This window comes from Gopherus flavomarginatus, chromosome 4 (genome assembly GCF_025201925.1).
Source record: "Gopherus flavomarginatus isolate rGopFla2 chromosome 4, rGopFla2.mat.asm, whole genome shotgun sequence".
Lineage (NCBI taxonomy): Eukaryota > Metazoa > Chordata > Testudines > Testudinidae > Gopherus > Gopherus flavomarginatus.
In genome coordinates, this window is record NC_066620.1 from 170813828 (window position 1) to 170839798 (window position 25971).

Consider the following 25971-nt stretch of genomic DNA (forward strand, 5'->3'; position numbering starts at 1 on the left):
TGCTCATCTCCCAGTTCCCTTGCTGTTGTATTGTAACTCTGTCAAAGAATTTCCAGGTAATTTTAAAGATCTTATAATTATTTGTATAATGAAGAGTAGTTGGTTGCCCTGTTTCTACATATATCCTTCAGAACCTGATTCCTGAGGTCCTCTGCCCAGCCCAAGTTCCCCGTAATCTCATTTGAAATGTCGGGTGTGCAAGGAATGCAGATTTGGGCCCTGACTAATCAGGTTCTCTGCTGCATTCTTATTACAGCTCTAGAGGCCTGGCGTAATATCTTACCGGCCTGTTCCCATCCCGTTTCCATGCCTGATATGGAAGAGCGATGGGTCTGTACCCAAAGTCCTAGCACTGAGCACCCCCAAAACTATCTGAAGGTCGCAGCTGGCTCCTCTACAATGTGTTGATTAAGGCCGCAAGGCTGTGAAGACGGGGGGCGGAGGCAGTTCCCGTGCGCCTGGATGGAAACGCTGGGTCTCCCCGCCTGCAGGCTGCACAGCGAGGGACTGCGTAGGCGGGCGGTTTCCAGCTGTCCTATGCTCCTGGGCAGCGCGAGCAGCAGGGGCGATTGCTAGAGACGCCGGAGCGGCTGCAGGGACCGCCGCGGCTGGCCGGTGCCTGCTCCCTGGTGGCGCTGCGGCCAAGCGCGGAAGGCTGTTGCCGCAGCAGCGTCGGGAGCGGGCGAGGCCGGGATGCAGGAGTCCCCCGCTCTCCGCCAATCACACGCGCTCCCCAGGCCCGGGCTCCAGCCACTGGCTGCGGCGGGCGCCGGGTCCGGCCGGGCTCCGGGCGTCGGCGTCGGGTGATGCGGTGACCTTGCGGCTGGGCGGCAGGCGCAGAACGAGCGCCCGGGGGCCGGGCCATGGGCGCGGTGCCGTCCGCGCTGAAGCACTGCCTCAGCTATCAGCACCTCCTCAAGGAGCAGCTCTGGATCGGGGAGCCGGCCGCGCCGCCGCCTGCTCTGCATCCCGGGCAGGTACTGCCGCCAGCCGGGCCTGAGGCGGGCAGGGAGGGAAAGAGCCGGGGCAGAAGGAGCTGCAGCATCCATGGGCTGCCAGGGCGCGTTCTCCAGCAACAGCCCCATCCCTTGCCTGCCTGCCGCCCCCTCCCACTTGACCTCCCACCTGTCGCCCCCACTCCCCAGCCTGCAGCTCCCTCCCACACCCGCCCATTTGCCTGCTGCCCTCTTTCATGCTCACTCCTCTGCCTTGCTTACCTAACACCCACTCACCTGTGTGACTCCTGACCCCCCGCTGCCTCCTCCCACCCCCACTCCCCAGCCTGCAGCCCCCTCCCACACCCGCCCATCTGCCTGCTGCCCTCTTTCATGCTCACTCCTCTGCCTTGCTTACCTAACACCCACTCACCTGTGTGACTCCTGACCTCTCCCCTGCTGCTGTCTCCTCCTATTCCCACTCCTCAGTGTGTAGCCTGCTCTCACCCCCACTCCTCAGCCTGCTGTCTCCTCCCACCCCCACTCCCCTGCCTGCTGCCTCTCCTGTGTGTTCTTCCCTTCCTGTCCTTTGGGCACTCCCCTGCTGTCCCCACCCCTAGCCAGCTGCTATTACACCTGCTCCTGCCCACCGCCCCCTTGCCTTCTGATCACTCTCCTGCTGCACTCTGCCTGCAGCATTTCAACCCTCATGGCAAAGTTTTAAGTAATCTAAAGAGGAAAATTAAATTCAATAGGCGAGACATTGAAGGCCCTAGAAATGTGCCTATTAGTAGTCCCAAACTGCCTACCAGGGAAGCACGTATAAGATTGTTTGGTCATTTGTTTATTATTGATTTGGTATTTTAAATTATGGTCCTTTTATTGACATCGCTGCTAAAGATATTCAGTGTCCTTTCAGGGTGGTGGTGGCGGCACTGTATAGGGGAAAAAGACAATCCATGAGGATTTCCTTTTTCAAAAAAATCCCTCCCCTCCATTTATAGACTGCCCCCAAAGTGGAACAATTCCTGTAAAACTGTAGATGGAACACATCTACTATGGCAACTACTTTTGAAGAGCCATGCTACCAATTTTGCCCTTTCCGTTTTAGTTAAGGTTACCAACTTTGGCTGGATGAATTCCTGGAAGTTTCATCGCATGACATTATCTTTAATTGAAGATTAATCTTTAATTCCTGGAGACTCAAGGGCAATCCTGGAGGGTTGGCAACCCTAGTTTTAATTTCTATCGCTTCATTTGTTCAGACTTGCATGTAAGCAGCTTACATCGACCTTACTCTTTAAGTGTCTGCACTAAAATGTAGCTCCCACCGATTAACTTGCCTACTACACGGAATTAATAACTCCACCTCCACACGAGGTATAGTGCTTAAGTCGATGTAGTTAGGTTGACGCAGTGGCAGTGTAGACTCTGCATTGCTTACATTGACTGTTGCTGCCTTTCAGAAGCCATCCCATAGTGCCCCACACTGACAGTTTAAATCAGTGCAAGTGCTCCTGATGAGGCTGTGCACTGCTGACACAAGGAGCATAATGTGGACGTGCAAAAGTAGTCTAATTACTGCGGTGGCTGTAATTCGACGTAACTAATGTCAACTTAATTTTGTAGCATAGACTTTCCCTAAGTGGTGGCTGGAGTCCTGTATGAGCTGCTTTTCCTCACTGTTCGACCTGTGCAGTGGTGTGTGAGTAGGGATTTAGGCTTGAGGGCGCCATAGTGCAGACCAGAGGAACAGAAGCGGTTGTGGCTGTCTGCAGTATTCCTCTGCACAGCAGGAAGCTCCTGCTGCTACTGCCTGAGAGTGGGGAAAGTGAGGCAGCTCCTTTGGAAGGGCCTATTTACTTTTCTGCCTGCCACCCCTGACTAACTGTGGTGGCCCACAGAACAGCCAGCCACGCAAGTGACATCTGTGGGGAGGCAGTGACCAGGAGCCTACTTCTCTCAGACACTGGCAGACATAAGTGAGCAGAGATGCTAGGGGAGAGAGTGAGGAAAGGTACAGAGATAGTAGAGTTGTGAGTCAAGTGGAGTGGAGATGAGGACAGGGACACAGCATAATCAGGGACTTGAAGGAAGGAGGTGAAGGGAAGAGACAGACCTATCTTGTGGAGGATGGGAAAGATCCCAGACGCCTGGAAAATAGCTAGTACCTATCTATGAAGAGAGGGAATAAGGACAACCTGGGGACTTATAGACCAGTCAGCTTAACTTTGGTACCCCAAAAGATAATAGAGCAAATAATCAAGCAGGCAGTTTATAAGTAGAAGGTAATAAGGTGATAACTAACAGCATTGATTTGTCAAGTATAAATCATATCAAACCAACTTAATATCCTTCTTTTGACAGGGTATCAAGCCCTGTGGATAGGCAGGAAGCAGTAGATGTGATATATCTGGATTTCAATAGTGCATCTGATGCCATCTCACATGACCTTATAAGCAAACTAAGAAATATAGCCTAGATTAACCTACTGTATGGTGGGTACGTGACTGGTTGGAAAACTATACTCAGAGAACAATTATCGCAGTCAAGCTGGAAGGACATATCGAGTGGGTCCCAGAGGGATCTGTGCTGGGTCCGGTTCTGCTCAATATCTTCATAAACAGTTTGGTTAATGACATACAGAGTATATTTATAAAGTATGCAAATGATTGGCTGGGAGGAGTGGCAAGGCTTTGGAGGGCAGGATTAAAATTCAAAATGATCTTGATAAACTGGAGATGTGGTCTGAAATAAATAGGATGAAATTTAATAAGGCAAAGCACCACACTTAGGAAGCAATAATCAATTGTACAAATACAAAATGGGAAATGACTGATTAAGAAAGAGTACAGAAAACAAAGATCTGGGGATTATAGTGGATCACAAACTAAATATGAGTCAACAATGTAATATCATTGCAAAAAAAATGAACAACATTCTGGAATGTATTAGCAGGAGTGTTGTAAGCAAGACATGAGATGTAATTCTTCCACTCTACTCAGCACTGATAAGGCCTCAGCTGGAATATTGTGTCCAGTTTTGGACACCACACTTCAGGAAAGATGTGGACAAATTGGAGAAAGTCTTGAAAACATGACCTATGGGAAAATACTGAAAAAAATTGAGTTTGTGTAGTCTGGCGAAGAGAAGACTGAGCGGGGACATGATGATATATCCCTGCAGCCATTTCTGACCTAGAGTAACGTAGTCTTCTTAGAGGAACTAAGATCTGGGAGAGTGAATGGATTAATGGCTAGGTATAAGGCCCATAGAGTTTACTAATATCTGTTTTATTTGTTTACTTGTATCTTATACATAAATATGAATTTACTTAGAACAAACTATTGCACACATAGCTAGTTTGCATAACTTCATGTTCCTGTTACAGTTACCTCATCTTCCCATTCCTGTTCCCTTCCTTTGTTTGTTAACCCTCACTTGTTGCATTTTCTGTTGATTTAGATTGTAATCTCTTCAGGTGAGGTACTATCACCTACCATGGGGCCCCAATCTAGATTGAGGCCCCTGACCACTACCTTACTATAAATTATTATTAACGGTTCTGATGCAGATTTTACAAAATTAGGTATCTGTGAATTTACATTTATAGGAAAAGCTGGACATTTAAATAATTTGAAATTGACCAAATATAAGTCAATTCCAGATCCATGTTTTGATTAAATTGTTATACCTACTACAATAGACTGGCAAATTAGAATTTGTTGAAAACAAAGTTTGAACTTCAATATGAATGTCCAGTTTCTGTTAGTTTAAGTCAATGCATCTTGTACTACAATGCTAGTGCTTACGTAGGAGTAGGTCACTTATTTATTTCTGATGTATGGAGTGATGTTTTAGCACATACAGAACTGAAGAGCTTGTCTCTGTCACCAACAAAATTTGGTCCAATAAAATATATTACTTCACTCACCTTGTCTCTTATTTCTGATGGGCAAATACAAACCTAAGACTACTTTGTGTGCTGTGATGGTTTGACTAGGATTTGTTTGGTTCATAGCAGGTAGGGGCTGTATAAATTTTGCCTTGAAGGAAAGATGTGTCCAAGAAACAGCAAAGGTGAGTCAGGGCCAAATACAGAACTCCATGTGATGTACTCCAAACCTGGCTGTTCTGTTGCCATTTGAATGGCTTACAGTAACTACCCATATCTAAAGGCTCCTTATAGGTGCTGTTGTTGAGAGATGTTATCACAGATTTGGGGCCATCTAGTCAACTAGATTGGGGTGCCAAGGCTTATTGAGTCTTTCTGTCAATAATATGATTGTAGGGAACCCCAGGGTGGAAGAGGATCGATGTTCCTCATTCAGGGGTTGTAATTGTTTTTAAAGCTACAGGTAGTCGTCAGTCTTGTGACTATGGAGCCAGAGCACAGAACTGCTGATATTGGTGTGGTCTCCTATAACTTTAAAAGTAATTAGACTAAATGCATAGGACTGCAATCTCAATTTCCCTCAATCTGAGATGCTGTGTTTCTGAAAATTTGGTCCTGGAGATGGAAATTGGTATCTGAGTTTTGGTAGTTTAGTTCTGGCTTTTATTATATACCAGCATTTGATGATGATTTTTTTATTTAAAGTCAGAAATCTCCTAAATATACTGCCTAAAGAGAAACTAAACCCATGAATGAGCAAACTAGAATCAATGTAAATTTGGCAAGCAGCATACATTGACATTAACTACCACTTGCTATTTGGGGCTGGTAATTGGTCAGCATACAACTTGTGAAGGGATAGTCTAGTTTCATTCTACCTGCGCAGCTCTTTGATTGCCAGATATGTTTGTATGATTTGCCTTTTCCTTAGGTACAGCATGCAGAGTTGCATTAGGGCTTACCACCTTTACCTATAGGAGCTTTTCCTATAGGTGGAAACCAAAATTAATCAGAATTTTACTAACTTCTCCTTGAAGTGTTGGAGAGGTGACATGTGAGATTGTAACAGCTCAGATCTAAAGTAGCCTGTAATTGTGAGTATTTATTTAGATTGTTTTGAGATTTGTACATTTATTTATTTAAAGAAGAATTATATAATAATGCTGTCAAAGCTACTACAAACACAGTCGTTATTTTTGACAATTATTATACACAATAAATATATCATGCTTTGCATTCAGATGATTTCATCTACTGAAAATTGCATAATAAGCGTGTTTCCATGAGAGAGAAAGATGCCAGATGTTTTTGTCTTTGTACCACAGAATTCTTTTTGTTCTTGCATATTTTTAAAGGCAACCATATTTCCAATTGTTTAATGAGTTCAATATTTTATAGAGGATATTAATTTTATAGCTCAGAGTTCTTATGTACCAGTTCTAAATTCCCAAAGCAGGCAGAACTTCTGTTGACTTCCAAGCTAACTTTGTCTACAGTAAAATTGAAGGATTGACCATTAAGAAACCTCAACCAGATTTAGGCTCCAACCATGCAAGTCTCCCTGCACCTGTGTAAGACCCTTTTGAAGTCAGTCGGGTGCAGTGTCAGATTGTGATCTGGCTTTGTTGCAGATTTCCAAGCATGAGCATTTCTGCACAGTTTAAAAAAAATGTAGAATCGCAGAAGTACCTATAAAAGTATCAAACAATGTTAATACATAGGTAAAGCAAATAAAACCTTTACAATGAACTACCATGTAAACATTACAGGAAACAACATAACATTTAAAACTGAAATTGTAGCCCAATTCAGACTCAGATTAGGGTCCCATATCTTCTTAAATGTCTCTGGATGACTTCTGAATTGATAAGTGTATTAATTTCATTTGTGCCTTTAACTCATTCTGACCCTCAAATAGTACATTTTAAAGACTCCTTTAGATTTCAGTAGTAGTAAGGTTAGGCCAATGCTGAATGCTTCTGAAAATCCCACCCATACTACTTTCCTGGATAGGAATGTATTTAAGTACATGCTTAGGTGTTTTCTAGAACTGGGACCCAAGAAAGGAGTAGAGAATAAGCTTTCTGCTTTTTGCAAAGGAGGGGGGAGCTGTACTTTTCTCCACTCTCCCTTACGTTAATCCCTCCTTATTCAGGCAAAACTCACCTAGAAGCCAATGAAATTTTGCCTGCATAATTTCAGGCTCAAGCCAGTAGACCAAGCGTGATAGATTTTATGCTCTGAAATAAGAGCATAATGATGTTTGTGAATGGGGTTGGGGTGGAGAGAGGTAAAGAGAGAGAGAATAAGACTTGGAAAAACTAAGGAACAAGGAGGCTGATGATGCCAAACAGGATATGGGATATTAAAAGCCTGATAATAAATTGCAAGAAAGTTTGCCTCAGTGGAGTCATCAATTTAGCTCTTTTATGCTAGTTTGTTGGAAATAGAGGAACGATAACTGAAACATTTTAGCAGTTACAGATTTATATTACATAGAGATTATTAGCTGGCTTCAGGACTATATAATATAGCTAGAAACACTATAAAGCATTTTATAGATAATGCTTTGTAAATTTGGGAATTAAAAAAAACACACAGGAAATTTTAACTCTGATCCCATCATCTATTTTTGATAATATCCTGTCTTTTGATCTGTTGCAGCTCTGCCTCCCTCTAAGAGTACACACAGGCAAAAGTGATCTTTGTTTTCTCTCTTTCCAGCCCAAGGAGAAAGAGCCTGATTTCAGAAACACCCCCATGGCAATTCATTGCACTAAAACGTTGGGGGAGCTTGAAATCTTTCTTTTCACTCAATTTTCTATGTGGCTTGACTGAGGCACATTGAAATTAAGGTCTGGTCTGCACTATGACTTTAGGTTGAATTTAGCAGCATTACCTTGATTTAAGCCTGGACCCGTCCACACGACGAAGCCCTTTTTTTCAACTTAAAGGGCTCTTTAAATCGATTTCTTTACTCCACCTCCGGTGAGGGGATTTACGCTGAAATCGGCCTTGCCGGGTCAAATTTGGGATAGTGTGGATGCAATTCGACGGTATTGGCCTCTGGGAGCTATCCCAGAGTGCTCCATTGTGACCACTCTGGACAGCGCTCTCAACTCAGATGCACTGGCTAGGTAGACAGGAAAAGGCCCATGAACTTTTTAAATTTCATTTCCTGTTTGGTCAGTGTGTTTGCAGAGCTCATCAGCATGATGTGCACATTTCCCAGCGCTTATTTTATGAGAAGTCTATGACCATGTCCCTCTTGTCACCGTGCTGCCGTTGCCTCCTCACCTGGTTTTGTGCGAAACAATTGTATTCTGTTGCTCAGATGGAGGGAGGGGCAACTGCTAACATGACTTACAAGGAATTAGAATTAACAAAAGGGGTAGCTTTGCATCAAGGAGAAACACAAACAACTGTCACACAGAATGACCCCCTCAAGGATTGAACTCAAAACCCTGGGTTAACAGGCCGTCGATTTCACAAAACAAATCTAGTCAATTTCTTGTTTTGATCCATCTATCTTTTACATCTTAGACGGGCAGCAGACAGTGCAGTATGACTGCTAGCCATCATCATCTCCTGGGTGCTCGGCAGAAGATGGGAATGACCTGGCTGAGTCACTCCCATATCTGCCCAGGCACCCCTGACCGATCTCACAAGGTTGGTTAAAAGAGCACCCAGGAATATGATGACAATGGCTACCAATCGTAATGCACCATCTGCTGCCAAAAGGCAATGAGCTGCTGCTGTGTAGCAATGCAGTCCCACGTCTGCCAGCACTCAGGAGACGTACGGTGATGATGAGCTGAGCGGGCTCCATGCTTGCCGTGGTATGGCGTCTGCTCAGATACGCCAGGAAAAAAGGCGTGAAATGATTGTCTGCCGTTGCTTTCACGGAGGGAGGGAGAGGGGGACTTGACGACATGTACCCAGAACTACCCGCGACACTGTTTTTGCCCCATCAGGCATTGGGATCTCAACCCAGAATCCCAATGGGCAGTGGAGACTGTGGGAACAGTGGGATAGCTACCCACAGTGCAACACTCCGGAAGTTGACACTAGTCGCAGTACTGTGGACGCAGTCTGCTGACTTAATGTATTTAAGATTATTTTGTGTGGAGACGCACACAGTCAACTGTATAAAAACGATTTCTAAAAACTGACTTCTATAAATTTGATCTAATTTCGTAGTATAGACATACCCTATAAGTGACCTGTCCACAGTCATCCGCAGCCAAATTGGATTATCATTGAAGTAAATATAAGTTTTGCCACTAACTTCTAAAGCAGCCGTATTTGGTCCCATATGAGTGTTTCAGAAATGATGATGAGCCATGATTCTTCTGGCATTCACTTGTCTTCTTCCTATGAATGACAATAGCTATGGGTTCAACTGAGAAAGTTTATAAGCTGTATTATCTACAGTAAGAATTGGCAACCGTCCAGACAGAGTGGTGCCCTCAAGCAACATTTTGTTATGTCTTATTTATCTTATGAGAAAGAAATTTTGCTTAATCAGCATTTGGTACTGTATTTAAAATGGCAATGACAAGTAGGTGACTCAAAAGAGTAATAATAAAGATCACTATTAATGACCTGCCTCTCTCTTTCTAATGAACTTGATTCATAAGTGATGGACCCTTTGATGCATGGCAAACGAGGTAGGAAATCCCAAGGTGATTGAGGTCACTGACTCATTTTATCCTAGGTTTTACGGCTAAAAGATTTTGCAGCCATTGGAGGAAATAGGATGACACCACTTTTTTGGTGATGCAGCTGTCTGTCTGTGCAGGCTAAAGGATTCATTCTATATCTAGGCCTTGTGGCTAAATTTCAGTTTTCATGTGAACAAGTAGAAAATGAATTTTAGATACAATCCAAAGGTAAAGCTGAAATGAGCGCTTGTCGCCCCCCCTTTTTTTTCGCTGTTTCTCAGCATAAATATTTTCTGTCAAGTTGGTGGTGCTTTGAAGTAGCCAACTGTAGAAGCTGAGAGTAATCTAGAGTCTTTGATGTGTGTCATAGGGCGCTCCTTCAACTACCTGGTGTGCTGTGCTGCCTAACCTGTTTGGGTTTTCTCTTACTCACAATATCACATAGTCCACTTCTTTTCCCCATGTGTATCCTTAATCTTTAGATTCCTACTATCACAGAACACAGTACAGGCCTTCCACCCAACTTTCTCTCCTACACCCAGCTCTTCCCTTATTGAGCTAATTACCTCATTAGCCCAGTCATTGCCCCAAGTGTCAACAATCTCACCATAACAGGTTAATTGCCTCCAATTAAGCCGGTAATCTTCTCTGTTATGCAATTCCCTAAATGACCAGGGTGCTACAGTAGCACTCTGTCACATATCTTCCCTCTTTATTTTGTTTGAGACTCTTTTATTGCCTCCTGGGGGAGGATGCCCTCCTCTCCATCTGACCCTTACCCTCTTTGTGGGGGTTTGTACGTGTCATAAGGAGCCTTCTATCCAGTATTCTCTCCTATACCCAGCTCACTTTCTGAGCTCCTCCCTTACTTCCTGGTCCTGCTAATTGTATATCTTCCCTTATTGGGCTAATTACCTCATTGTCCCCAAGTATCACCAATCTCACCATAACATGTTAATTGTCTCCAATTAATCCTATAATTGACTCTGTTTGCAATTCCCTTAGTGATCAGGGTTCTACAGCTAGCATTCTGTCACAGTTTGTCTACTATGGAAAGAGTTAAGTTTAAGGAAACTGTAGGGGTCTTCAGAGAAGTAGTAATTTAGAACTTCAGGCCTTGTTGGGTCCTCCATCATTTAGTTTCCTTCCCCATTTAACAAAGGTCCACTATTTTCTTTAACATTCTTCTTCTCCCAGGTGTATGCTGAAAAAAAATACTAAGAGACAGACGATCTGTATTAAAGAGGGTGTGGGATTTTGTATATTTGCTCAGGAGGATTTGAAAAGTGTATTTGAAATAGTAGACAGTGCCCATGTACTCATCACAGTGCTCATGAGGACATTGACATGTCTGCATTATAATGAAAGAACATTTTTCAAGCCACCTACTTAAGTATTAGAAGTGGTACTGTTTAGTTTACTGAAAGTAACTTTACTAATCTGGAGGAAATAATGAAACAGGAAAATACTGGTTTGGAGAATCATAGAGACAGTCCATCACATCTGAATTTATATGGAAAGGTTCTATCAGAACATCTAATTGGATAGAAAAAAATCAGTAAAATATATATGCTTTGATTAATTTATGGGCTTATTTGGCCATTCTTGTGAGATAATAGTCTCTATAGACCAGTAATTCTATGATAAAATCAGACTGTTTTATGTTCTGTTAAATAACAATAAAGTTTAATTAGCATGTTGGCTATACAGTAAAAGGGGAAATATTTATTACCATTGTATTAATGCTTTCCATTTGTATAGTGCCTTTTATTCAGGGGTCTCAAAGTGCTGTGAAGGCATTACATTTAAAAAGTTCAGTAGTGGAACATTATATTTTCTATCTTACGATATGAGGGTGGCAAAGCAGATTGTGAATAGATAATCAACAGTGTATTAAATATGAGATTCTGAGGCAGCATCTGAGTATTTATTTTCCAGCAGTTTGGTACAGAGTATAGATCGGATATTCGTGCGTTGATCTCATTATCCAGTAATCCATCACTGGATATGACACTACCCAGGTATTTAAAGTTCTCCACTAATTTAAACAGAGTACCATCAATGGAGATACTCGGGACAGAAGCATTTGATCCAGATAATGAGATCAATGCACGAATATCCAAAGCAAGCCAGGCACTTGGCTGTCTGCATGTCAAAGTTTTAAACCACCACAGCATCCGGATGTCAACAAAACTGCTTGTGTACAGAGCTGTTGTTCTATCATCTCTTTTGTATGGGTGCTAAACATGGACACTATATAGGCATCACATCAAGCAGCTCGAAGCATTCCACATGCGCTGCCTCCACAACATCATGAAGATCCGCTGGCAAGACAAAGTGCCCAATCTTGAGGTCCTCGAGAGAGCCCAGATGACAAGCATCAAAATGATGATCATGAAGTCACAGCTATGTTGGACCGGTCATGTCAGCCACATGGATGCCAACAGAATCCCCTGCCAGCTTCTGTATGGTGAGCTCTCCCAGGGCATCCAGCATATGTCGTCCATGGAAATGTTACAAGGACACCATCAAAGCCAATCTGCAGTACAGCAGTATCAAACCTAGGGACCTTGAGGATGCTGCCAGCGACAGAACACAGTGGCGTGCAACAGTCAGAAATATCTTCATCACCTTTGTGGAAGACCGCTGCCGGCATCTACAAGAGGCACGCGAACGATGTCACAAAGCACCAGCAGCGCAGAACCCAACTTCCCATGCACCGTCTGCAGCAAAATGTGCACCTCTAGAATTGGCTTGTATCATGGTATAATTCCTCACTCTGAACCTTAGCATCCAAAAGATGGGGTACCAGCATGAATTCCTCTAAGCTCAATTACTAGCTTAGTACTTGTAGCGCTGCCACCAACCAGGAATTCCAGTGCCTGGTACACTCTGGTCCCCCCCAAAACCTTGCCTGGGGACCCCCAAGACCCAGTCCCTCTGGATCTTAACACAAGGAAAGTAAACCCTTTCCTCACCGTTGCCTCTCCCAGGCTTCCCCTCCCTGGGTTACCCTGGAAGATTACTGTGATTCAAACTCCTTGAATCTTAAAACAGAGAGGAAAATTCACCTTCCCCCGTCCTTCTCTCTTCCCCTCCCAGACTCTCCCTGAGAGAGAAATTAATCCTAAGACAGGGAGAAAATAACCTTTCTCTCCCCCTTCCCTCCTTTCTCCCCACCAATTCCCTGGTGAATCCAGACCCAGTCCCCTGGGGTCTCACACCAGAATAAAAAAAAATCAGGTTCTTAAAAGCTTTTAATTAAAGAAGGAAAAACAGTAAAAAAAAAAAAATCTTTGTAAATTTAGGATGGAATATGTTACAGGGTCTTTCAGCTATAGACACTGGGAATACCCTCCCAGCCTAAGTATACAAGTACAAATTAAAATCCTTCCAGCCAAATACACATTTGCAAATAAAGAAAACAAACATAAGCCTAACTCGCCTAATCTACCTAGTACTCATTATTCTGAACTTATAAGAGCCTGTATCGGAGAGATTGGAGAGAAACCTGGTTGCACGTCTGGTCCCTCAGCCCCCAGAGTGAACAACAACCAAACACTATCAGCACGCACAAAAACTTCCCTCCCTCAAGATTTGAAAGTATCCTGTCCCCTGATTGGCCCTCTGGTCAGGTGACAGCCAGGCTCACTGATCTTGTTAACCCTTTACAGGCAAAAGAGATATGAAGTACTTTGTTCTATTAACTCTTACTCATCTATTTGTGACAGCTTGTATAGTCATCAGAGGGCACACCATGAGACCAACAATAGATGATCTGCACAGACTTGTCATCATCGGATCGATGGACTACCAAGACAGATCTGAACACCAATGTCTCCCTCAAAAGTAATATCAACCTTGTGTCCTGAAAACTTGAGGAACTTTGCATTATAAACATTTCAATAACAATGATTTCAATGGTGATTTTTAAAGGTTACTTTTTAATCATAAAGTCATATAGTTGGGAGTGATCAACTAGCGACTTTTAAAACTTGGACTGGGATCAGACATAGTAATTGATATTTGATTAAGATTTCAGTCCTGTACACAAAGAAAATTCTGGTGCTGATACAAAAGATACCAAAGAAACTGCAGTTGATATGAAGAAAAATTGTACTTGATGAAAGTATTTTGTGGTAGCTTATACATCTCTTTAGATGATTCCCTTGCTTAGTAGAGATTTACTTTATATGGGGAGGAGGATGTGAATTATTGAAATCTACTTGAATTGTTATGCTTCATCTGAAGTTATTGTCCATATTAAATATTCACATGAAAGAGACTGGTTCTTAGTAGTTCTGGTGAGAAAGAAATTGATTAATTGCATATGAAAAATGACTAAAAGGTATATCAACATGAAACTATACTGAGTAGAAATTTCTTCGTTTGGATGTTTTTGACCACAGATGTTGGCTGTTTTGTATGGAAACAAAGGTGTTATTTTATGAGTTCCTTAGGGGGAGAAAGCTTAAAAACTTTTGAATACAAGAGATGTGGTCTGAAGTGCCAGAGGACACTCATGGACTGTTAGGTGAAACCCATAGGGAAATAATCAACAGCAGCATCTGGAAAGGAACTGTAAGTGGCTTTAGGGTTTAATTTTAATGCAGGTATTCAAAATGTGATTAACTATAGGTGTTAGTACGTGAGAAATCAGGGTGAGGAAGGTAAGTGATGAAGGTATATTATGTGAAACATAAGGATTAGGAAAAAGATAACAGAATTCATAGCTGATCCCAGCAGAATTTATAAAAACGTGAAAACATAGTGGGAATTGAGAACTGCGTGTTGGCTCCATACAAAGAAAATCGGCTTGGATGATGAATTTATTAGTATGAGAGAGAAAGATAGGATTGGGAATTTCCTTGGCCCTGCTCTGTCTCTTTTGTGAAAGGTACAAACAGCCAGCTGGCGATCCCCCATGCATAGAGAAATCTCCAGACAATGTGAAGCTGTCTCGTGGCTCCTCTCCCATCTCCTGGCATAAGGGGAATTTCAGGGCATTTTAAGAGCAGCGCAGGGCATGGTTGGAGTGCCATGTGCTCTACTGATCCCTGCTGAGGTAACTGCTGTTACCAACCAGCAGAATTTAGAACAGTGTTAGTGTCAAATGGACTCCTGGCTACCAGGACTGCAGGGAAAGGAAAGGTGGCATAATGCCATCTTTGGATCCCCCCCACCCTGAGGTGCACACCATGGTGTACCTGAGAATCCAGACAAAGATCTTTAATTAGTAATAACTTGGCTTTGCTGCCCAAGTTTAAGGTTGCCTGTACAACCTTAATTCAGTCCTCTTGTGCAAATGCATTATGGTATAGTCTTTAATTATATGACCACATATGTTTTCTAGCCAGTTTCAGCCTCTCCACACCTGTCCCAGTCTCCTGGTGCAACCATCCCTAGATTTCTCTGCCCCTCCTGGCTACCAGTCCCAATTGCCCTTCAAAGCCAGTCTTCCATGAACATCACAGTCTCAATTTCCCTTTCCAGGCTCTAGTCCCAGCCTTTCCCTGCTACCTCCACCCCTCTCTGGGCGCCTTCCCCCCTGGATTCACCCGGGTTTAGCAGATTAAAAATGTTACAGGTCATTTTTTAAATGTTGTGCTATTTTCTTTGACAATACAATAATTTACCCAGTGCAACAGTAATCTCAAATACAGTTATGAATCTATTTACCAACCAATATAATGTAAAATGGATAATTGTTAGTAGAGCTGATCAAAATATTGGATATACTTTTCACAAAAAAATTGTTGGTGTTGTCCTTTTATTCAAAGATTTCAAATTTTGACTGCAGAAAATAATTTAAATTGCAAACTTAGAAAATTTTCAACTAACCCTAATTATTAACAATTAAAAAGGCAGCAAAACATTTTCACTGAATGTACTTACACGTAGAACCATAGAATCATAGAAATGAAGGACTGGAAGGCAGTTTCCGAAGTCCTAAATTCCAGCTTCCTGCACTGTGGACCTAGACCATCCCTGTCAGGTGTTGGTCCAACCTGTTTTTTAAAACCTCCAGTGATGGGAATTCCACATCCTTCCTTGGAAGCCTGTTCCAGAGCTGAACTACTCTTTGTTAGAAATTTGTTTCTAATATGTAAGATAAATCTCCCTTGATGCAGATTGAGCTCATTTCTCCTTGTCTTACCTGGAGTGGGCATGGAGAATAGTTGATTACAGTCTTCTTTAAAACAGTCTTTAATGCACTTGAAGACTGTTATCAGGTCCCCTCTCAGTCTTCTTTTCTCAAGACTAAACATGCCCTATTTTTTTAACCTTTCCTCATATCATTTTTATTGCTCTCCCCTGGACTCTCCAATTTATCCACATCTTTCCTAAAGTGTAGTATCCAGAAATGGCCACAGTACTCCAGCTGAGGCCTCACCAGTGCTGAGTAAATCAGGACAATTACCTCCCATGTGTTACATACAACACTCCTATTAATACCCCTAAGAGTGATATTCATCTTTTTCACAGCCACATCACATAGTTGACTCATTATTGGTGGCTCGCAGTGTCACCATTTAAAAATGTCATCATTCTCCTGTTCTGAGAACATTACCGTGTTCAAGATACTGCTGTTTTCCCCTTACATTTCAGACTAGGAAATAACTGTGGTAACAGTTGGCAAATGTGAATTGTTTTGTTAATGGTGATCTGTACAGCTTACAAGCTATGCTGGCACACAAGGTGCCAAACATGCTTAAGTAAATGGACATTAGACTTTTACTATCTTTGGGCATGAGTGATGTACTAAAATAAGATGTCCATGCTGAATTCATTAGATGTATCAACAACTTTCAGTGCCATTGACTATGAGATGTAATTGACTCATCTCTGGGATCTGATGCGATGGATGGAGTGGCTCTTCAGTGTGTTCATTTTTCTCTTTGAGATATCAAGAGGTGATGCTTGACAATTGGTCATCCTCTTTGAGGGCTCTCACATGTGAGAGCTTGTGAAATGAATATCCTTTCCGATGTGTATGGAAGGGCAGTATTCCTTCTATCTTCTAGATCTTTGACATCTTTCTTGCCTATAAAGCACCATGCACACCAATAGCATTATGTACTATAAATAATAGTAGGGGAAATTGTGGGAGATTTTGGCTAATTGTCATCAGTATGCTGTTGATTCTCAGTTTTATGTATCCTTTTAATCAAACACAGATGGCAGAATCTAATAACTTTTCCAGTCTCTGACCAAGATAGGTATGTGGATGAAAGTGGCTGCAGCTCAACTTGGTTAAGGAAGAAATGCTGCTTATTAGTGAGGGGAAACATTTAGGAGAATAGGAAGAGGTAATGCACCAACTACTGAAAATATATATTTCAATTTTAATACAGTCTGTAGTCCCTTATATCATCTATGAGTCCTTTCTAATGCAGACCGTGTTAGGGTTGTCTATGTCTTTGTCACCCCCAGGCTAAACTCCAGTAATACATTTACTCAATCATTCTCTTGAAAACAATCCAAGTGCATCCATGACTATAGAACACGGTTGCCTGCTTCCTATGTAGCATAGGCCACTAAAAGCAGCTAACTTGTGTACTTAAACTTCTGCATTGGCTCCCTGTTTGTCAAAAGGTGGAATTTAAAGTATTGGTGATAATTCTGAAAGCCCTTAAGAGCTGCTCTTCATTCTCTGCCTTGTCAGTCCTATTGGCTTGCTATCAGTTCCATGGGCAGCGGGTAACATAGGCTGCGGGAGGCTGTAGCTCCCCAAACAGCCGGGCATGGCCCCACCCATGCTCCGCCCTCAGGCCCCTCCTGCCATTCTCCATGTTCTTCCCTGGCCCAGGCTGGATGGGGCTGAGGCTGGGGCTGGAGCTGGCCAGCCTGCTATGGGGAATGGGGCCGCTGGTGCTCGGGCCGTGCTGCTTGCCTGGCACTGTGGTCACGCTGCCTGGCACACTGGGGTGCTTCGGCTGTGCCGCCCGGCGCTGGGGCTGGGGGCCACAGTAGGGTTGCTCTGGGCTCCTTTGGGGGAGGAGGAGCAGAACAGGAGCGGGAGGGGAAGGGAAGGGGCCTTGGGCAGAAGGGGAGGGGCAGAGGGCTAGCCTTCCCAAATAGCCAGTTCACCAGCTGCCCATGGTCAGGTCCTGTGGACTGACTTTGAAGACAGGTAGCAGGGAAGTCAGTGGAAGGCATGTGCCTTTGGCTCTTTCTTCTCTTGGTGGTATACCAGAGCTTGCATTTAGCACATTTGAGGGCACAGTCATAAAATGAATTGATTTGAATAGCTGCTAGTGGATATATTTTGTGTACCCTGACAATGTGGTTGCTAATATTTCTAGCACATGCTGTAGTGGCTTTGATTAATTCTACTTGCTATAGGAAGCTTTGTGTAATTTACGTTGTTGAAATTTGTAAATAAGCATCTGCTTACCCCAGAGACAGATGTTGTAAGGGCCTGAAGCTCTTTATACATTTATTCCAGTGTAACTCCATTGACTTCAGTTGAGTTACTCTTGATGTACATCACTGTATGTGAGAGGAGAATCGGGCTCTAAAACATTAATGTAAATACATAAAATAACTACCCTACATTTATAACAAATCTGTGAATATTTACTGTTTCTTAACTAAGTCCTTATACAAGCTGCTGGCCACAAGAAATTTGCCTGGAAATTTAGCTTTAAACTAGTTCATCTGAACAAAAAGTCTCCAGTAAATAAATTTCTACTGGTCTAGATCTCAGGTGTGACCATCAGTCAGAGTTTACTTGTATTACATTACTACTTGTGTGTGCTTTGGAATTGGGAAGTAAAGCATGGAATAACTCTTTTTCTCAATACTATCTGAAGCAAAGACTTCATCAGGAGTGTATCCTGGAATTAGTTTGTTGTTTTACTTTTTAACTTTTAAAATAGTAAAGGATGGGTGGAGGCAGATGTCCTCTGGAAGCTAGTTCAGAGAGCAGCTGCAGCAAATGTTTAGTCTTATTCTGACTTATGATATGATGTTGGAACCTCTGAAAATGGCAATACTATCACAATACAGATACCTACTAAGGTAAGTATCTAGGTCGATATCTCCTCCTGGTCTGTCCCTATTTAAAGTTTTTAAGAAACAAACAAAAAAAAATTAGCGCCAGCTTAAAGTAATCCTACAACTTTACATGCAACTACTTTAAACAACATACACCCGGTGTAATATGGTCCTGTGAGCAGGTGTTGCTGTATTCTGCACCAGATGTATGCAGTGGAGAAGCCCAATTGAAAACGCTGTTTACAAAGAAGTGGTGATAGTTGTGGCTTTTGGTCAGAAAGGGACATGATGTTGTGAAGTCACCATGGTATAAACAAGAGTGTAGCCTGTATAAAGTGTGCAGCTAAAATATTTGTTTCTGAGTCACATCCAACATATGACTTCACATGGCAATAATATAGTAGAAAATAATGCCAGAATTCTTAACCTGGTTCATTTCTTCTGAACTTGCCCATTACTAAGGAAAAGGGAGGTGATGGATGAGGAAACAAGAATGAACATCTGTTTAATCTTTGGGGCTGTGGGAAAAGCATTCTGTTTTGCAGAGTGTCAGAGAAGAATGTTTAACACTTCACTTATTTAAAAAAATGAATAAGGAGTTGGTAGATCTTATAATTATGCTAAGCCTAAGCATCATTAGAACTCATTTTTATCCTTTTAATTAAACATGGAGGAGTGATTCAAAGCATGGTTTATTCTTCAGCTGATGTTGACATTATAGGTAGCTCTGAAATATAACATTTGTAATCTGTGTGGTGTGGGGCTCATTATATACTGCAACCAGAGATTGAGGCTTTAGATAGTTTATAGAAACAAGTAAAGGATTCTAAAAAGTAGGTGCCTGTGAGGCTTGTAAAAGTGAAATTAAACCTCTTGTTTTTCATCACAGTTTTTCTAGAGTGAGAAGTTAAGAAATAGTCTTCACTTAGTTAGGGTGGGCTCCACAAATGGACTGACGCATTAGAAAGCTGAGTGTTACAGGGCCTAACGCAGGGATCGGCAACCTTTGGCACACGACCCACTGAGATAAGCACCCTTGCAGGCTGGGCTGTTCGCTGCTCCAGGCCAATGGGAGCTGTGGGAAGTGACTCCGGCGAGGAATGTGCTGGCCGCTGCTTCCTGGCACCCCCATTGGCCTGGAGCAGTGAACCGTGGCCAGTGGGAGCCGCGATCGGCCAAACCTGCGGACACGGCAAGTAAACAAACCCAGCCCAGCCCACCAGGGTGCTTATCCTGACGAACCGTGTGCCAAAGGTTGCTGATCCCTAGCCTAACGTTTAGGACCCTACAAAATCCAAGAATAACACTGTGATCCAAAGTACTGACTTAGATGCCTAGGCTCCCTATACAAAGCATGGGAAGAGCTAGATGCCTAAGAATGCATTGCACAAAAAGCCAGCACACACCATGGTGGAGTTGCCTAAGCTTGCCAGTGGGAGATGCTGACCAGAGGGATATATGTGAAGCCCCTCCACGCTCTCAAATATAAGCCTAGATCCAGGCTGCAGGAAGGCACCTAGTTCTACTCAGAAATCCACCTGGAGATAGGTTGCTTAGGCACCTAATGCATTTCTTGTGGGAAGGAGTTAGGTGCTTGCATCTCTCCACACAAAATGGCCAGAGTGGAGGTGCCCACCTTATAACATTTAGCCGAGTGATTGGTGCCCTCTTATGGGATGTGGGAGACACAGATTCAAATCCCTTTCTTTGCCATAGGGAAGAAAAGATTTGAACATGCGTCATTCCTGCTTGCTTGCAAGCACGCTCTCTCATGTGCTCTCTTCTCCCACCTCCCATCACTGTTCCACTGTGAATAAATACTTAAATAGTCAGACAGCGAGCGAGAAACATTAAAAACTGGAATGAGTCTGTAGGCCATTGGCTGGGGTACCCACTTGGGAGGTGTGACCTTGGATCCAGTCATCCAAAACCACTCATTCTTTCATTCTTTCATGATTTAATCCACAGTGGAACAGCTTCAGCAGGAGAGACTGAGGGAGATGCACATCAGAGTACCCCATAGTTCGGTAGTAAGAGCTCTCTCCTGCAAGATGGGAGACCCCCATTCAAATTCTTTCTTCCCCTCTGGCAGAGGGAGAAGAAATTAACCTGGGTCTCCCACATCCCAGGCAAGTGCTCTAACCACTTAAAAGTTATAAGGTGGGGAACATCCTCTCTTCGTCCTCACAGGTTTTGAATGGGATCCAATGCAGTAGGCACCCTCTGAAGATGCCTACAGGATTGGTCCCCACATGTCACTTAGGTAGCCAAATGCCTGACTGCCCATGGGTTGTGGATTGCTTTGGGGCATAGGCTAGACACCTAGGGGGAGGCAGTAGTGCGCATGTCTAGAGGCAGAAATAGGTTCACCTAGGGAGCTTTTGCTCTGAAAAACATAGACTCCAGGTGCACTTAGGTTCCTACAGGGCTCAGTGGGAGTTTTGTGCAATGCAGTGGATCCAAAACTGGGACTTACATGCCTAAACGAGAGAGTTAAGTGTCTGAGTCTGGGGTTTAGGTGCCTAAGTACTTACGTGAATACTTCTAGTCACATTTAGAGGGAAATACAAAAACAACAATAGAAAGTTTTCAGGTTCTCTGAGGTTCTATAGCCAATGCTGAATTTTATGGATTATGAATACACAGAATTTTCAAATATATTGAAACAGAATATACTTTATAATCCTTATAGTGTTTTCAACTCTATACACTATATTATATGTTTTGATACACCATGGTTCCTAGGTACTCGATGCAATGGAAGAAAGTGGATATAAATTGGCAGAGCATACAAGGACTTTTTCTAAACATTGCTCCACTGAATGAATGAAAGGTTTGCAACTGATGCATAGTGCTTCTGAGAATTTGTCAAGTTCACTTTACTGCTCTGCTGACTCGGAATGCTGAGAAGTGCTGCGCTGTGGTTGGGTTAGAACCACAAAAATACTCACAATTAGCCCTGCTTCAAGTTACGTCCAGACTACCCCGCCGTATCGGCGGGTTAAAATCGATTGCTCGGGGATCGATATATCGCGTCTAATCTAGACGCGATATATCGATCCCCGAGCGCGCTTATATCGATTCCAGAACTCCATCAACCCCAACGGAGTTCCGGAATCGACACGGAGAGCCGCGGACATTGATCCCGCGCCGTCTGGACGGGTGAGTAATTCGATCTTAGATATTCGACTTCAGCTACGTTATTCACGTAGCTGAAGTTGCGTATCTAAGATCGATTTTTTTCCCCCCCCCAGTCTGGACGAGCCCTGAGAATGTAATCCAAAACCAGTAGTGTTTCACTAGAGATTGTGCTCTTGAGCTTTATACATTGTTTGTCCCTTTTTTCTTTCTGCTCTAGCTGCCCATACATTTTTTTCTAGTTGCTCATGAACGGTTCATGGCATATTTATAATTCTAGTCTGACTTACTGGGATAGGTATTGTGAGGCAAGTCACAGGTTAGAAGCCCCATAATGTTTTGTCTTCACCTCTGAGTGGCTGAGTGTATTCCATGTGATTCGGAGGTTCAGCCAAGCTCACAAGAAACAAAAATTTAGCTAGTTTATCAGAGAAGCTACAGTCAGAAAGATATCATCTCTACCAAGTGTAAAGCAAAACACTGGGGGAGTTGACAAGACACTTTTACCTAGTTATTTGTGTGACTCCTGCAAGTCATGCTTTTGTGGATCTATTACCTCCTGTAATTCTTTTGTTTTATTTTATATTTGGCCTGACAGAAATTGTCTTTTGTACAAATGGAAGCTGCTTATTTGTTTTGCTAATATATGAGATCTCTTGTTACATATTACTAAGGCCTACAGGGTATTATGCTGAGAAAAAGGCCTGCACATATCTTTGTAATTCTCTGTGTTAGTGGGAAGTGAGTTAGTGGTGTATTTTGCTTCACATAATTCTCTTTTTTATGAGGGGAACTGTATTTGTATAACTTACATAATTCTATTTTGCTGTCAGACCAAAGTCCACTGTATTATTTCTGGACAGAGGCCTACACACTCCAAAAATGCCTTCACTCATTGCTTGGAAACTGCCTTATTATTTAAGTTTAATCTCATTTCATGTTTTATGCATCATCTTTTTTCCTACACCACAAAGTGGGTCAAAGTCATGAGAAGGTGCAGCATCAGAAGGGTAGCGTGCTCACAAGAACAACTGAAAGCATCAGAGGGACACTGCTGGATGCAGTGGGCCGGAGGTGGTTCCTTAGCTTCTTCAGCACTGGCCATTTCTCAGCCTGGCATTTCTACTTAGAAACTTCTGAGAACTTCTTCCCTAAATAACTTTGTGATGGGATATGCCCCTGGAGTGAAGCCTGGAAGCTGTTCAACCACTGTGCCCCCTAACTATTCAGCTGGGTTGGCCTCTCTCCCTGCTGTGCCAGCCCCCTCTGAGTTCTGTTATCATCCAACACAACAGCAGATTGCGCCACACCCTCAACTGAGTCACCTGAGTGGTTTACCTAAGCCACTCATGGACTGACACTGAAGAAACTAGTCAATTTCCCAGGTCCCCAACCTTGCACTCCTATTGGAGTATAAACCCAGAATTATACCATCTTGCACTGCACAGGTGTCATAAACAGATAGCTAAGGGTTAATGTCTCTTTCACCTGAAGCACCTGACCAGAGGACCAATCAGGAAACCGGATTTTTTCAACTTTAGGTGGAGAGAATTTTGTGTCTGAGGTCTTTGTCTGTCTGCCTGCTGTCTCTGAGCTTTGGAGAAGTAGTTTTACTTTCTAATCTTCTGTTTCTAAGTGTAAGGACAAAAAGATCAGATAGTAAGTTATATGGTTTCTTTTCTTTGGTATTTGCATGAATATAAGCGCTGGAGTGCTTTGATTTGTATTCTTTTTGAATAAGGCTGTTTATTCATATTTCTTTTAAGCAATTAACCCTGTATGGGTCACCTTAATACAGAGAAACCATTTGTATGTATTTTTCTTTCTTTTTTTATATAAAGCTTTCTTTTAAGACCTGTTGGAGTTTTTCTTTACTTCAGGGAAATTGAGTCTGTACTCACCAGGGAATTGGTGGGAGGAAGAAATCAGGGGGAGATCTGTGTGTGTTGGATTTGCTAGCCTGATTTTGCATTCCCTCTGGGTGAAGAGGAAAGTGCTTTTGTTTCCAGGACTGGGAACGGAGAGGGGGAGTCACTCTGTTTGGATTCACAGAGCTTGTGTCTGTGTATCTCTCCAGGAGCACCTGGAGGGGGGAAGGGAAAAAGGATAATTTCCCTTTGTTGTGAGACTCAAGGGATTTGGGTCTTGGGGTCCCCAGGGAAGGTTTTTCAGGGGGACCAGAGTGCCCCAAAACACTCTAATTTTTTGGGTGGTGGCAGCAAGTACCAGGTCCAAGCTGGTAACTAAGCTTGGAGGTTTTCATGCTAACCCCCATATTTTGGACGCTAAGGTCCAAATCTGGGACTAAAGGTATGATATGAGTGGCAGCGGTTACGGGATAGACAAAATCCAGAAGCCAGTAGGAATATTATATTTTTCTTTTCTCTGCTAGGGACTTTTTAGCAGAGAGGGTTTGGTTTTCAAAGAAACCAGAGAGAATTTTTTTTTCTGCTCTCTCTGGCAGTTTGTGGCTTGCATGTTAAGCAAGAAGCCATTACCAGACTGTTAAGGGTCTTTTGTCACACAATAGCCCTCCCATTAGGAGGCAAGTACCAGCACTATATACATGCAAATAAAGTGGTTTTTCTGGTTTCCTTTCATTGAACATTAGCTAGAGAGAGAAAGGGAAAAACGCATTGTTGCTAGGCAAACCCCAGGAGGCAACAGAGCCTGCAGTGCAGAAGATAAACACCGGAGGGCACCCCAACCACCCTTGGAGCGAAGGGAAAATTTGAGAGTGGGCGGAAAGAAGGTTACTGCGTGGAGAGACACGGGGGCACAAGTGTCAGCTATCCACCAATCCTTCGTTGACCCCAAATTCATCAACCCAAAGGCCAAAGTTACAATTTACCCCTTCATGTCACAAGCTGTAGACTTGCCTACAGCTGAACTGCCTGTCCAGTACAAAGGCTGGTCAGGAATGTGGACTTTTGCAGTCTATGACAATTATCCTATCCCCATGCTACTGGGGGAAGACTTGGCCAACCAGGTGAGGCGGGCCAAGAGAGTGGGAATGGTTACACGTAGCCAAACCAGGCAAGCTTCCAGACCCATTCCTGTTCCTGAGCCGTCCACAGAGGCCCCGTCTGTGTTACCAGAGACCCAGACAGAGGTAGTGGATCCAGATTCCATGCCAACCACTGAAACAGCCACAGCACCTCCAGTCCCAGGCCCGGAACTGGAACAGCAACCAGCACCAGCAATTGCAACCACATCTTCAAACTCAACGCCAGAGGGCGCCAGCGAGCCAAAACTGGCAGAAGCAACAGACAGCCATACCCAAAAGGCTCAGCCAGAGCCTGAAATAACCTCAGGTGCACCAGCGGAGAGCGGTTCACCAGCAACGGAAACAACCCCATCACCTACATCGCTTCCAGAGGGACCAAGCCCAAGTCCACAGTCTGAGGAAGAACTGGTGACCCCAGCCTCAAGGGAACAGTTCCAGACTGAGCAGGAAGCAGATGACAGCCTTCAGAAAGCTTGGGCGGCGGCACGGAGCACCCCACCGCCTCTCAGCTCTTCTAATCGATCCCGGTTTATTATAGACCAAGGACTTTTATACAAGGAAATTCTTTCTGGTGGACACTGGGAAGAATGGCAGCTGCAAAAACAGTTGGTGGTTCCAACTAAGTACCGGGGGAAGCTCTTAAGCTTAGCCCATGATCATCCCAGTGGCCATGCTGGGGTGAACAGAACCAAAGACAGGTTGGGGAAGTCCTTCCACTGGGAGGGGATGGGCAAGGATGTTGCCAAGTATGTCCGATCTTGTGAGGTATGCCAAAGAGTGGGTAAGCCTCAAGACCAGGTCAAGGCCCCTCTCCAGCCACTCCCCATAATTGAGGTCCCATTTCAGCGAGTAGCTGTGGATGTTCTGGGCCCTTTCCCAAAAAAGACGCCCAGAGGAAAGCAGTACGTACTGACTTTAGTGGACTTTGCTACCCGATGGCCGGAAGCAGTAGCTCTAGGCAACACCAGGGCTAACACTCTGTGCCTGGCCCTAACAGACATCTTTGCCAGGGTAGGTTGGCCCTCCGACATCCTTACAGATTCAGGGTCTAATTTCCTGGCAGGGACCATGGGAAAAATGTGGGAAACTCATGGGGTGAATCACTTGGTTGCCACCCCGTACCACCATCAAACCAATGGCCTGGTGGAAAGGTTCAATGGAACCTTGGGGGCCATGATATGAAAATTCATCAACGAATTCTCCAATAATTGGGACCTAGTGTTGCAGCAGTTGCTGTTTGCCTACAGGGCTGTACCACATCCCAGTTTAGGGTTTTCACCATTTGAACTTGTGTATGGTCACGAGGTTAAGGGGCCATTACAGTTGGTGAAG

The 25971-nt window shown here is 43.6% G+C and overlaps 1 protein-coding gene across 4 annotated transcripts in view; it reads left to right on the forward strand.

The window, feature by feature from the left end:
• Positions 1-330: 330 nt before the first annotated feature.
• Positions 331-25971, forward strand: part of HMGCLL1 (3-hydroxymethyl-3-methylglutaryl-CoA lyase like 1) — a 109590-nt gene continuing 83949 nt past the window's right edge. Inside the window, exons 1-2 of one of the 4 annotated variants that reach the window (XM_050950943.1) lie at positions 896-977; positions 13226-13343. In XM_050950943.1, the coding sequence (XP_050806900.1) occupies positions 13329-13343 (15 nt within the window). In that variant the 5' untranslated portion in view covers positions 896-977; positions 13226-13328. Of the gene's footprint in view, positions 978-13225; positions 13344-25971 lie in introns of all 4 variants that reach the window. The other 3 variants (XM_050950944.1, XM_050950945.1, XM_050950942.1) reach the window with 3 other exon arrangements.